The following is a 15,243-nucleotide window of genomic DNA, read 5'->3' on the forward strand; positions in this document are numbered from 1 at the left end:
AGTGCTGGATGTGGTGCTGTTCCCCTACCTGGTGCAGTGAATACATACATGGAAAATTGTTTCAGTGCAAGATTTCATTTTTGGATCTGGAAGCATCATCGCCTTTTTCTCCACTGAAATATTCAGGCACATGTGACTCAACCCCCCTCTAGTCATGGTTTTAAAAATGCTTCTGTGCATGACTATTTGCAGCACAGCGTGGAAGGGGATGCTCCTGTGTATCTCATCAGAAGCAGTGCTGTGTGCGTAGAAGGCATCAGCACACTGACTTAGAAATAAGTCCCATCGGTGTCAGGGCCTAACTGCACATTGTGCGGAAGCCTCAGATTGGTTCTCCCAGTGTTTTTTTCTTTTTCTAAGAGCAGGTGCTGATGGATGGAGTAAGTTTAATCAGGACAAGAGTGCAGGGATAGGGGGATTTACCCACCCCCCCTGGCCCCCACATATTAATTCCCTGATGCAGGCACAATGCCAGTGCCTTTATGTTTTCCCCTACACAGGAAAGAGGAGGTGTGTGATTTGCATCGGGGAATCAGCACAGAGGGGAAGGTTGTAGGGTGATGGATACACACAACACACCAGGCTCATCAGGGGTTGTTTAACCCCTGATAAGCTGTGGGGCATGCTGGGAAACATTTTGAATATGCAAGCCCTGATTGGTGTAATGGGGGCTGGGCTTGTCATGTCATGCAAACCCAGCCACTGTGGGATATTTGTGGGTTAAATAAGTCTCACATAATCCTTGGTTTGTTGTAGGGTTATGTGAGAGTTGTTTAACCCTCAAATAACCCTTGGTGGCCTGATTCGCATGACACAGCAATCCCCAAGTGGGGATTGCATATTCAAAATGTCGCACCATATGCATCGTGTCTCATCATGGGTTAAACAACCCCCGATGAGCCCGGCATGTCATGCAAACTGGGCCAATGGGTTGTATTCAAAGGTTCCCCGCCATCAATAGAGGGCACTTTCTCCAGAGAAAGGAGTCTTTCCATCAGCAGGTGTTCTTCCATCAAAGGGAAAGAACCCATTGTATCCATCCTTTTAGCTGAGCATGGGAAACCCAGCGTCAAATCCTTACTCATCCTCCATAATACTTACATCATAGAGTTATCAATATAAAATATACATTGGAAAACACAGAGTACAACCAACACTGAGTACACCATTTCCAATAACTGCTGGATCATTAATTACAATGAAAATTGGAGATTAATTTCTTGGAACCTTTAGATTAATTTTTCTTTTATTAGAGTTTTCATTTAAAACTTTCAAATTTTATAGAAGGTATTTTGGAGTACCAAAAGGACAAGGAAGCATCCTGAGGGTTTTTAAAGCATGTTCTCAGAGACCACTGAAATAAAATCTTTAGTTTCCTATAGGAATGTAACGGTGTTGTCCATAGGTTAGTTTTCAGAGATAAAAACATCCCAGATGTAGAAGAGATCAATTTATTTTTATTAATGCCAAAAAAGAAAAGAAAAGAAGATTGGCTATCTACATATACTGAAACTATGATTAGTTAAGGCTACAATCCTAGGCACACCTACCTGGGAGTAAACCCCAGTGAACTCGATTTGCATGATTGCAGTGAAGGAAATAAGCTACAGTGACTTATTTCCCCTGCCATACTTGCCAGTTATGTGCTGGCTGGATTTCCCTAATTACCCTCACTGGTGCGGCTTGCCATGTTATCCAAACCTGGGTGGCATGCTTTGTTTGGGTTGGGGGGGGGGATCAACCCTCAAATAACCCAACAACAACCCATGGTTTATTTGGGGGTTGCTGCCCCATCAAACAAGCCATGCCACCCACATTCAGACTACATGGCAAGCCGTGCCAGAGAGGTAATTAGGGAAATGTGGCTGGCACACAACTGGTACGCATGGCAGGGTTAACAAGCTACCGTGGCTTGTTAACCATGCCGCAACTGGGTGAACCAGGTCAATAGGGTTTACCTCTGAGTAAACCCACATAGAATTATATTCTAAGGGTGCAGTCGTATACATATTTATACAGAAATGACTTGCTAGGGAATGCTGGGAATTGTAGGACTTATTTCTGTCTAAACATGCATAGGATTGTGCCCAAAGTCCTTTTTTTTTACCTACAACAGAACATTGTGCCTGTTTGAACAATCATGGAGGGGGAAAGAACTCATGGTGGCTTATTTCCTCTGCTGCACATGTTGGGGGATTTGCATAATTACCCTCACTGGTGCAGCTTGCCATATTGTGAGAACCCAACGAGGGTGGCTTGTTGCCATGGTTAACAAGCCACCCCAGAATCCTACAACAGCTCATGGGTGGCTTATTTTCTCCTCTGTGATCATGCGAACCCAGTTAATGGCTGGGCTTGCATGATCAGTGGGGGAAGCCATGTAGTATCGATTGTTTCCCCTGCCCCTGCCCCTGTCCACCATTTGCTTAATTATCCACACCACATTGCAGGTTGCCATGTCATCTGAACCTGGCATGTGATGTGGCAGGGGTAGCTTTTAATCCATCCCATGACCCATGGCTTGTAGTAGGGTTTGTGGGGTGGAATAGAAGCCAAGCCACCTCTGCTGTGCCACATACAGAGTTTGGACGACAGGGCAACCCATGATGCGGCATGGATAATTAAGCAAATGCCGGGCACCGGGGCACGCAAGCGGCACATGCAGGGATAGGGAAAACAACGCATAGTGCATGGTTTCCCCCTGTGGTAATACAAACTTAGCCATTGTCTAAAGATGATGTTCTACAGCTAGTTTCCCGGCCAATGGCACTATGGTTTAAGGTACATTGACACCAATAATACACAATAATACATAACAATCATTATTAAAATATTATTTACTGAGTTTACATCCCTGAGTCTTAAACTCTGAGAAATACTTTGTCTATCTCTCTCAGTTCTTAACCAAATGGAGTCCTTTGGTTGTTATATACAACCACAACTTTCAGAAAATATTAGTACTCATTTGCCAAAATGTCATTGATTTAGGGCACAATCCTATGCATGTGTAGACAAAAAAAGGTCTGACATGCTGGCTGGAGAATGCTGAGAGTTGTATGACTTCTTGGTTTAAACATGCATAGGATTGCACCTTATTTATATAACATCAGCAACAATGCCATCCTACTGTTTTCAGATCTATAACAGTATGCTTGACATTATAACAAGTCTCACTCATAGAATAAGTCTTCTCAGGTTTTAAGTAAAAATAGACATTTACAATGCAGTCCTATGATGTCTACTCAGTTTTAGGTCCCATTGAGTTCTGAAATAGGTCTCATTGAGCTCTAGGCAGCAATCCTATACAAACTTACACAGGAGTAAGTTCTATTAAATTCAATAGGACTTACTGCTGAGTAAATTTAAGTAGGATTGCACTACTAGTCATATTGAAAAGTAGTGATGAAATAAAAAAGGATCTATACTAAATCAAGTCTATAGCATTTAGCATCTTAATTCTCAGTTTCGTGCTTCGATCACTGAAACAGCATACTTCACATAAAGTGAATAAATTCACTTCATGGAAATCAATAAGTGGAAAATTCTTAGAATTCTAGTAGACACACAAAAACAATTAATAGAGCAAGTCAAATGCAAATATGTAGTTAAATTTACATAAAGATTGACAGTCAGATTTATGTTAAATATGTTTGATAATGCTTTTTTAATATGAAGTTTTAAAAATTAATCACATAGTATATCTCTAGCTAAGTGAAGTTTATTACTTACCGTAGAAGGGACAATAGGGTAACACCTCCACATTTGCATTGTCGAAATCCAGAGAAGTAATATAACATTTAGCCTGAAGAGGCTGCAAGAAAGCTCATATTAATTTGATTTTCAGAAGGCAAAAATGTGCATCATTGCTGATTTTCCAAAGATAAAAGTTTAATATATTTACCTGATCATTTCTTTTATTTTGTTTTACAAAACTTTCAGCTGTAAGTGGAAATTCACAGATGTATAACCACATTCCTTATCTTTCTCACTAGTCATTTCCTAAACGACCATTTTATACCAAGAGTTCAGGAACAAAAATGTCACCGAATCGCATTTAAGTATGACTAATTGGTCATGGGCTGGCCTTTATTCTTGCTAAGTGGAAAAGTGGCAAGGACACATCTTCATTGCCAGTGTGGAGCTACCGAGCACCAAATGACTAAACTGACAACATTGCCATTAAGAGGCCTTTTAAAATAATTCACATCTGGCCTCTATCTTTATGGCATAAATTGTCAAAAGTCTACTACACACACACACACACACACACACACACTTTATGCTAAGATAGATATAGATATATAGATATAGATATAGATATACACACACACTGTATGCTAAATTACCTCTGCTTGGTGTATATACCATTTGGGATAAAGGAAAACGACAATCCCTGGTGTCAGGTTTCCGTATCCCTCCAGCACACACGCTCAGGCATTCTGACACCAGACATCTAAATCAATGAAATTCCTTTATTGTAGGAAATCCCATGGCAAAAGTTTAATGGTTACATTCTTCAGAAATCATATAGCTGATGGTCAGTAGCTATAGGCTCTATGTAATTCCAGAACGGTCCAAAGCTAAACACTACCACCGTGACTGAGATCCTCATCAACATGGTTTCCCCACTTCCATCTCCAGGACTCTGAACACAAGGGAAGGGACTCAGGATTCCTGGTGTATGTAACCCAGGTAATCCATATACATGGGTTTCCAAACCTCAGACAAGGAATGGGAATGATTCCTGGAATGATCTCTCAGGCAATCAAGGGGTAAATTCTTGAAAGGCCTAAACAAAACCATATCCACAGAGAGTTAGTCCAACTTTGAATCTTTTGCTGATAACTCTAGGCTGCATGGCTGAGGCCTATCAAGACCAAGGGAAGGTTAAACCCAGACATGCAAGGAGTTCTGAGCCACCAACTTTGCATTGGTAACTCCACAGTGCATGAGTCCAGGCAGACAAAAGTCCAAAAGTCATAGATCAAACCCATCCTGCTGGTATGCTGAGCTGATGACAAACAAAGATTTGTCTGATGACAAATCTGAGCTGATGACAAACAAAGATCACAGCAAATGAGAGTTCAAGTCTATGAAAAGCCTCACACTACTTTTCATGGCAAGTCTTTAGTAAACCAAAGTTCCAGTTAAGGGAGAGTGAAGAGTGCCTCCAAAAGCCCAGACGATGATGGATCCAAACAGAGAAGGCTTCATGCAATGAAGATGAGATGTTCTTAGCAAAGGCTCTTTGCCTTTGCATCAGCTTATAAGGGGAAAGCGTGATTGTACAACACCCCTTCCAGATCCTTTGACAGACAAAGGCCTTTAGCCTTTCAGCAAGGCTGCTGTCTAAACAGGGCGTCACTGCTCAGCCTCCAGTATTGATGCTTCAACCTGGGTGACCCTTCTGCAAACCCTACCCCACCCACCTCTGTCAGGTTCTCACGGACAGCTTCCAGCCTCTCTGCCTGCCAAGGCCAAACTAACAGGTGGACAGGCAGTTGGGTGACTCCCCCTGGCACTGCTCACAGCACACTGACAGAGAGAAGCTCACACAGATTCTGACATTCCAGAGGCTGAATAAACTCAAGCACTTTCAGGCTACTTCTAATCAAATTTGTCTATAACCTACAAGGCCCACTGCAGTGCTGAAGCTGAGCCCTGATATCCGGCCACTTTATCAGACAGTGAAGCATGGGTATTTTAAAGAATTTTATTTCACTGATGAGTATTTTCTGTTGTTTTATACTTGTTTATTAGACACCAAAAAGCATATACAGTACTAATTCTAACTCCCCAAAATGCAATTATTAATCTGAATGGGACTAAATCTGATCAAATTTTGCTCTTTAACAACATGAAGCTACTGGGACAGGTTATTTGGGGTTGGGTCTCATCTCATAGCTATGCTGATGGTATCTAGCTCTACCTCTCTTTTTCAACTGATACCAAGGCAACCGTGGAAATCCTGAACCATTGCCTAAATGCAATAATTGGTTGGACTGGGAGAACAACTTATTCTATATAGGGTTACACTCCCTCTGAAGGATCAGGTACAATGCTTGGGAGTGCTCCATCCTGGATCCAGCTTTGCTCTTGGATGCTCAGGTGATGGCTGTGGCCAGGAGCACATTTGTCTAACTTCAGCTGGTGTACCACTTGCACCAGGAGAAGACACATTTGGCCACAGTGATGCCTGCAGTAGTCATTTCCTATTTAGACTATTGCAACATGCCCTGCATGGGGCTTTTCTTGAAGAGTGTTCAGAAACTACAGCTGCTGGAGAATGCTGCAGCCACACTGCTTTCTGGGCAGAATCTACACTCACGGGTTGTCATGTTTCCAAAGCATTTCCACTCGGCACTCCCCCCCCCCCCCCCGTAATTGGCTATGTAAATACTTACCCCTTCTAAAATGCCGTTTTGGAAAAATATCTGAAATTAATCCAAAATGGCAGGTGCAGTTTCAGATCAGCTTTAGTGATAGAATATAAATTCACATTTCGCCCAACCCCACAAAAGTGCATCATTATTCATAACAGTCTTGATATCTATATGGAAATTGCCCACTTTCCCCCATTATCATGATTTTCTCATATTCTATAAGTATTAACAGGCTAAAGAGGGATACAGTGTATCCACTGGGGAAGATAACTAGTAATAAATAAACTATCACTACTGTTGTGGATATTGTATAAATAACTGCAACACAATATCAGAAATGTGTTTTCTCTTATTCTTAGGCATTCCCAGGTATTTTGAACTTCAGTTCCTGAAGCCTGACTTCTTTCCCTCAGTTTAAAGTTATTCTACATTAAAAATCAAGGTTGCAATCCTGTGCACTGTTACCTGGAACTAAGCCCCGCTCGGCCTAGTGAGACTAACTTCTGGGAAGCTTAGGATTGGGCTGCAAGAGTCTTATACATTTGCACAACTCACTAGACTAAAAAATGGCTGCTATTAAATATATACCTTTTTTTTTTGTTTACCTTGGTTCTTACAGACACTGACAAGCAGCTTCAGTCATGCAGACTGTCAGGGGAATATTTGACTATTTAGATATTCAGCAAATTAAGCCTTATTCAGAGAGAAAATCCTGTCATTTGACTGGAACAGCAAGCTTCAACAGGTGCACTAAGTTCAGCCCTGAGAGATAAGCGGATTAACTGGATGGTTCTGGCACAGTGCAAAGTTGTATAGGTTTGAGTCATCTTTAATAAATTTTACTCGCGGTTTTAATTGTATCTGCATTTACTGAGCTCCATTTTCATGCAAATTATGGCTGATATCCTATTGGTGAGAGCAAGGAAGCAGCTTCAGCCAGCAAGGAGCTGAGGGAATCAAGTAGCGGAAAAAAATGTCACGGGCTCACTGCATATGCTTCTCTGTGATGGAGCCTCCTCTTTTGCAAAGCATCAACGAATCCCTTCAATCTCATGTTCCATGTCCTCCAAAAGTCCTGAGCACAGACCTGCAGATTTATGAAACAGACAGCACAGTCCTCCTGACACAGCTCTAAGCTGGCCAGCTGTCAAAAACCTTCTGGCACTGGAGCTATTCAGAAACCATTCTTGACAGGTCAAGCACAAACACTCAACCAACTGGCTCTTGCCTACTATGCACCTTCCTAGCTCTATACCTTTTCTCTGGTCAGAACAAGGAGATGACCACATAACCTGCTTTCCTTTTCTTCTCTGCACACTTTATTCTATTGTTACCCTGCAATTCTATTTACCATCTTATTCAACTGCATCACATGTGGCCATTTGACATGTTACACAGCCTCCATCATGTTGGCTCCCTGCCACATATAAACATGTATGTGCCACCCTTCATCATGTTAGATTTCAGGGAGCTGTACACTTTGCTCTTCGTGTGCATCTGCTATCACATTGGTCTTCAATGGGTGGTTCAGCTGGGGACCCATATATGGTTTTAAAGAAAAAAAAAATCAAAAGTAGGTCTCATACTGTAGAGGTTAATGTTACACATGGGTTCCAGGTCTAGAAAAGTTGGTAGAGGATACTGCAGTGCCACATGCAGAATTTGGCTTTTGGCACACCATGGCAAACATTGCTTTTTGAGCATTTGCTGTAGTGTGCAAAAAGTCAAATCCCAAACACAAAGATGGGAGAAAACATGAGAACAGCCTTTCCCACAAGCTTCAGTTTCTAAGTGTTTATGACAATAACCCTTCATACTTCATCCTTCTTTCTGAGATGAATCCCCCTGCCAATGAGCCTCTGGCATGTTTTCCAACAATGGGGATTATCCCATGCAGTTTGATTGCAAGGTTGTTCATTCAATGAGAATTCCTTACACCTAAGCCCACTGTACCCCCCGAAAAGCATCTCCTGAGAATTGGGGGACCCTCACACAAGTGGCCTCCACCCATTTTTCCTGAGTCTTCACTCCTGCTGCGGACCCTGTGCACATTCCAGGCCTTTCCTCTACATCCACCAACACCCAGGGTAACTTTTTGGGGTGCATGGAACTGAATTGGGGAAGTGTGAGGAATTCCTCTTGCACAATAATCCTTGCACAAGTGCTCCATTGTACATAATGCCATGAAATCCAGGGCCAGTTCACACATTACTTGTTGTTGTACAACTGAAGACCAAGCTAGACATCATCTTGTCAGTCCATGTGGGGACACCAAGGGATCCATATAAAGTAGGGGTGGGCCCTGAAATGTTTCTAATATATACCAAGAAATGTCAAGTGTGAATATGACAAGCATGTGTATCATGTAGGTGCTGTTGTCAGGCAGCTATGATTATCGGGCAGATATCCATGCTGAGCATACACGCGGCAGCAAACCCAGGTTTGCTTATGTGTAATGTGTGAAATTGCCCTTCAGTTTCTGCTTACCTAGATTCTCCCATAACATTCTTTATTCATGTCTCCCATCACTCCAATTGACTTTAATACAATATCCCCAAAGTGGCTCACTACAGAATTGTCCTGCCCCAAACACAGAATTTCAAGAGGGGCCCAGAAGTCAACGTCATCTTCCATTTGTAAACCTCCATTGTTTTCCCACTGCTTCTCCTGTCTTTTTTCTTATCATGAAAAAACTCTATTAAGGAGGGAAAGATGGAATAGCTCCACAATGCCCTTTGATTGGTAGTGCTAAGACTTGTCTGTATGGAAGCACCTCCAGTGTGAAATCACACCAAAACCTGCTTCTTTTCTATCACATAATGCAAAGATTTCAAAAACAGGAGCCAAAAACATCCGTGGCTATGACGGGTTGTGTGCCTGTGTACATCTTAAAATATAATGATTCAAGACATTCAAGGACAAGCCCTAGAACTATTAGTGAAGGGGGAGGTGTTGGGAGTTTTTTCTTTTCTTTTTATTGTGTTAGCAGTGAAGTCTCAAGGACAATCCAGAATTATTGCATTAGTGTGTTCTTGTTCTAACATTAACACTAAAAGAAAAATCTTTTTTCTCAATGATTCTTTTATCTCTTAGCTTTGCTCTAAAGCAATTTACTCTCATCTTTTTAAAGATGTGTCATTGCCTCTCTTTTTTTCATACCATGCACCCATTTAAGCTTTATTGCTTTTATTAGACCTTATTCATGGACAAATAAACAGATGGTGCTTGAAACGTTATCTAGGAGAAGTTTCTAATCCTCAGATACTAAAAGCCTGAAGAAGTTCCGCTAAAGTGGTTTAAGCTAATTGTCTCCTAAAGTTATCCATTTATAATTGCTGGTCACAACATTAAGACCTTGCTAGCATCCTGAATTTAGCCGCCAGTTAAAGACCAGAGGAAAGTGTTAACAGTGAGTAACCTAAACCACAAATTGTGAAATCCTCCATTGCCTCAGTGCTGTCTCCAAAACAAACAACAGGAAAATTTTCTCTCCAGTTGTTGTATATCAGGAAAGGACATTGTGGAGCTAAGCACTACATTAACGATGATAAAGAATTATATTTTTGTTATTTGGTTTACTGGCAACTTCAGTTTTTATTGAACTTTCTGTGTATGACTTAATAATGGGTTTGTTGTTTATTCGTTCAGTCGCTTCCGACTCTTCATGACTTCATGGACCAGCCCACGCCAGAGCTTCCTGTTGGCCGTCTCCACCCCCAGCTCCCCCAAGGTTGAGTCCGTCACCTCCAGAATATCATCCATCCATCTTGCCCTTGGTCGGCCCCTCTTCCTTTTGCCTTCCACTTTCCCTAGCATCAGCATCTTCTCCAGGGTATCCTGTCTGTGATGGGAGGACTACACATATACCTAGTTGTAATTAGTCCATTGAATATGACATACTTGAGAGCGTAATACAGCTTGGAGGATTTTTGGAATCTCTGGACCCAATTTTGGGGCTCCTTCACACCAGGCTTTTATCCTGCAATTGAGATGGCTCCTTCAAGGAAGTTTGCGGGCTCTTTACATGACACCGCGACCCTGCCATGACCCTCCTGCACTAAATGCCCTTTGTTCTGTTTTTAAATAGATTGCAGATAATGAGCTATCAAATTACCCGCTGTGTTCCTCTTCAGTTTCCTCCCTGAAAAGACTTAAAGTAGCAAGAAGAGGAGTGAGATCAATGAAAGATAATGGAAGACTCAGATACGGGGAGGGGTGGGGGGAAGGAAGTGCATGTAAAGGATTCAGTGGTGATCCTGCATTTAAAATGGAAGCAGAAAGCCCTGTTTTAAATGCAAGCTTTTAGGCTGATGTAGAAATGCCCTTAGAGTCTACAGTCCTCTTCAAATCTGCTACATCACTAGCATCACTGGTATGAGATGATAGCACATACTTCTGATGTTTCTCTAGCATTCATACAGCTGAAGCAGGCCTTCACAAGGGTGAGGACTTCATGCTGATCGGGCAGTCAGTGTTTTGCCATCAGCAAAGCCAGCTGCTGCAGAAGCCAACAGGGTGTGCATGGGAAATCTAGAAGGAGGATGAAATTTGCCAGATCTTAAGACTGAGAGAGAACCTGTTTGCAGGGAAACAGGACATTGCTAGGCCTGGTCCCATAGGCCCAGTCCCCAAACGTATTTCCCAGGGCCCTCAAAGCGCAGTCCTATACATGTTTCGGCAGAAAAAAAGTCCTTAGGGCATGCTGGGAGTTGTAGGACTTTTTTCTGTGTAAACATGCATAGGATTGCACTCTGAGTGTCCACTGGTGCCAATAGTTTTTTTTCTCAGCTTAATTGCCATGCAGGGGGGTGATTTTCTAGGGTGATTTCACTAGGGTGGGAAGGGTTAGATCTCCCTTCCCACATGCTGCAACACACACACACACACACACACACACACACACACACACACACCTCTCCCTGCGTGGCAATTAAGCTGAGAAAAAAACCTTTTCCATTGGTTTGGGATGATCTGAAGCAGGGTGCAAATGAATTCAAAATTTATTTTATCTGAGTGATTTGGATGAGAAATTAATTGGCTGGCTGTGAAATTTAATTAAATCCTCATAATTATTTCTGTACTTACATTTACAGATATAAACATATGCACATTTTATGTCGATTTCTGTCCTATTGAGCCTGCAGCCCGAATCTTTTAAGTGCCTAGTGGAGCCCCCGTTGGGAAAGGAGGATGAAATCCACTGAACCCAGGCAAAGTACTGGTGTCAAAACCATTTTTAAAAAATGATCAGCTTTATTTTAGGCACTTAACTCACTCCTAGGTTTTAAGCTTCATTATTATTGTAGTTATAACAGAACAATGTGTTAGTTTGTAAACCCCTTTTTCGCAGAAAAAAAGGACTTGGAACTGCAAAACATTGACTGGATCATGCCCTGTGTTAGACTACAACCAGACAGATTCTGTTTCATTCACTGGGGTTCTGAACTTGCAAGCGAAGGACTGTGCTCCCGGTCAAGATCCTGCTGTGTAACATTATTCTAACCTGTCGGAGTTCAAGGTGTCTCCTGGAGGTAATATCTAATTTGGGTATAGCTATATATTCCATGTAAAACAGAACCTATGTAAGCTACAATTTGTGTTTGCTACAAATCTATGCTCATACTTTGGGTCACCAGTACAAATATTGTAATGGTTGGTCCCCAAATTTTGGCTTATGTAAACCTAACTAGCAGAAATTGAATCACCCTCAAATATTACGCAAAATAACAATGATAACAATAATAGGGCTGCAGTGCATTGTCGCCCAGCAAACGTAGGTCATGATAAAACACTTGAGATGCGAACAGTGATTTTCTTAGATCTGACTTAACCACAGCTGATCTGTAAGATGAAGTGATCGCAATAGTGTGTTCCTGACCATAGGACCAGCAAAATGTTTGAAAGTTTGACCTGAAGCTGTCATTTGTCATCCTACTGAGATGCCCTAAATTGAAAGTGTCAAGTCTTCAGCCTGTAGATCTAACCTTTGCTATCTTAACTTACCCTTCTTGTATTATATACAAGTTCCAATATGGTTCCTTCTACTAGCAAGCATTATAAGTCACAGATAATAAAGAAAAGCTGTGCATTAAAATGAGGTACTGTTAAAAAAAACTCAAATGGGAATTATGCAGATTCCCATCATATTCAGATGAATTCTGAATCCCAAGCCAAAGCCATCTGCTTTGGAAAGATTCAGGAGAAATCTGAGGAAAAGTGAATCTGGATCCTCTTGAAGCTTCATGAGAGACACAGAACATTTCTCCCCAAACTTTCTATATAAGGAAAATGCCAGAGGGAGGGGGAGAGGGACAGGGAGGGAGGGTTGGGAAGGCGAGTGACATGTGAGTGACATGTCTAGCTTTTAATCACAGGAGATGAGTTTACCAGGGCTCTCCAGTCACCATGCTTTGGGGGGGGGGGGAGATGTTGAAGAAACATATCAACTTGGTTCTAGTCTGTTCTGTGCTCTTTGCTAGTTCTCTGTCTTCTGAGTTAGGCCACTAAATGCATTTAGGTGGTTTCTGGCTTGTGTTTCATATTCTACCAGTTTCCTTCGTTATTCCAGCCCTTTTCTTTCCAATCTAGCCCTATCCTAAAGCCGTTATCCTTTCCTCCAATCCAATTCTTGGCTCATTTATTTTCTGCTGTTATTTGAGACTGACTTGAGTATTAGTTATTGTTGTTTTTAGTAGCTACAGAGGCAGAGTTGCTTCCTTCATCCTCTGTCTCCCATCCCCCCAGGAGTATTGACCCTAGTTGTACAGGTTTGATTTTAAGTTCAGTGTTCTTTGTTTTGGGGCATCTCTACACCAGCCTAAAATCCTGCATTCAAGACGGGGCTGTCTGCTTCCATTTTAAATGCAGGATCACAACAGACTCCCTTTGCACCCACTTCCCTCCCCCCTCCCCTTCCCCCCCTTCTCCCCATATCTGAGTCTTCAGTTATATTTCATTGATCTCATTGCTCCTCTTCTTGCCGCTTTAACTCTTTTGACGGAGGGAACTCAAGCGGAACACAGCGGGGTAATTTGATAGCTCATTATCTGCAATCTATTTAAAAACAGAACAGAGGACATTTCGTGCAGGAGATGCCCTGGAGGGTCATGGCATCCTGTAAAGAGCCCACAAACCTCCGTGAAGGAGCAATCTCAATTGCAGGATAAAAGCTTGGTGTGAAGGAGCCCTTGGTCTGTGTTTGTCTCTAGTCTCTGAGTATTAGAATACTTCCTATCTGACTCTGTTTTTGGGCGCAGGGGAATGAGTGTGTTGTGTTTGACCAGTGGTGTAGTGGAAATGTTGAAGTGCAGACACTCCTCATGACGGTCGCCACAGCTATGCAAGGGGAGTCCAAAAGTTCAGGCGGCTGTGTTGACCCATACCAACAAACCAGTTCTATGACTTTTCATCTCTACCAGGAGTGGGTCTTTTGTAAAGCTAATGATTCTTAATTGACTATTGATTCTTAATTGCCAGAAAAAGCTAATTGTATTAATTGGCCTTTCAAGACTAAGCCACCACAAAATACTTTGCATTACAACTAGGGATGGACGGAACACTTACCTTCCATTCCGTTCTGTTTCCGCGGTGGGGGGAGGCGCTCCGTCCCTCCCCTGGAATCCTCGATTGGGGAGGAGGCGATCCGGTCTTCCACCCCGGAATCCTGCCTGGCCAGCTCCGCTCCACGGCCAAGCCGTGGAGCCACCAGCCGGCTCTGGCCGCCCGCAACCGGACATCTGGCTGCTGGGCAGCCCTGCAGGGATGCAAATGGCGGTTGTCGTAGCCGCCGCCATTTGCATCCCTGTATTTAGCCGTGATAGGCTACGTAAGTATTTATGTAGCCTATCATGGCAAGGGGGGGAAAAACCAGCGTACGCAAATGGCGGTAGCCGCCGCCATTTGCATACACTGGGTTTTAACCCCTTCCGTGATAGGCTACGTAAATACTTACGTAGCCTATCATGGCCTCCGCAGGGACGCAAATGGCATCCCTGCATTAGCCGTGATTGGCTACATAAGTATTTACGTAGCCTATCACGGCTATGAAGAGGAGGAAGCGAATGGCGGCTGCAGGGCGGCCGCCATTCGCAAAGCAGCGTGGACGGGAGCAGGTAAGTGCTCCGTTTCATGTGCCTTTTGTGGGTTGGGGGCGGCAGAGACTTTGTCCCATGTGCCTTTCATGGGTTGGGGGGTGGGGGCTTAGTTCCATGACAGATTTCGGGGGGCTGAATGCACTGGCATTCAGCCTCACCGAGATCCGTCGCAGAATTCTCTGACATCCCTAATTACAACAGGGGTAGCTCACAACAATGTATTGATGCTGGGAAAACTCATTTTCCCCCAGCTACTGTGACAATTACAGCTAAGCTCAAGGCAACAAGAAATTACATAAGAAGAACACAGGAAGAGCCATGCTTGATCAGACCAAGGGTCCATCGAGTCCAGCATTTTGTACACATACCGGCCAACCATCTGCCCACGGGAAACCCACAAGCAGGACATGAGTGCAACAGCACCATCCTGCCCATGTTCCCAGCAACTGGTGTACATAGGCATACTACCTCTGATGCTGGAGGTAGAATATAGGCATAAGGACTAGTAGCCATTGATTGCCTTCTCCAGGAATTTGTCAATCTCCTTTTAAAGGCATCCAAATTGGTGGCCCTCACTACATCTGGTGTTAGTGAATTCCATAGTTTAACTATGCGCTGTGTGAAGAAGTCCTTCCTTGTATATGTCCTGGATCTCCCACCAAACAGATTCATGGGATGACTCCGGGTTCTAGTATTATGAGAGAGGGAGAAAAATGTCTCCCTATCCACTTTCTCCCTGTCCACCCCCAAATTCTGATGGGATGGCA

General features: G+C 43.0%; 1 protein-coding gene across 1 annotated transcript in view; it reads right to left on the bottom strand.

The window, feature by feature from the left end:
- NPS (neuropeptide S) overlaps positions 1-15,243 on the bottom strand; it is a 70,523-nt gene that overhangs the window by 4,588 nt on the left and 50,692 nt on the right. The window contains exon 3 of the mRNA XM_084845657.1: positions 3,730-3,811. Within this exon, the coding sequence (XP_084701783.1) occupies positions 3,730-3,811 (82 nt within the window). The remainder of the gene's footprint in view (positions 1-3,729; positions 3,812-15,243) is intronic.

This window comes from Heloderma suspectum, chromosome 3 (assembly GCF_057233095.1).
Source record: "Heloderma suspectum isolate Gila_16-S chromosome 3, 16-S_ref, whole genome shotgun sequence".
Classification (NCBI taxonomy): Eukaryota; Metazoa; Chordata; class Lepidosauria; order Squamata; family Helodermatidae; genus Heloderma; species Heloderma suspectum.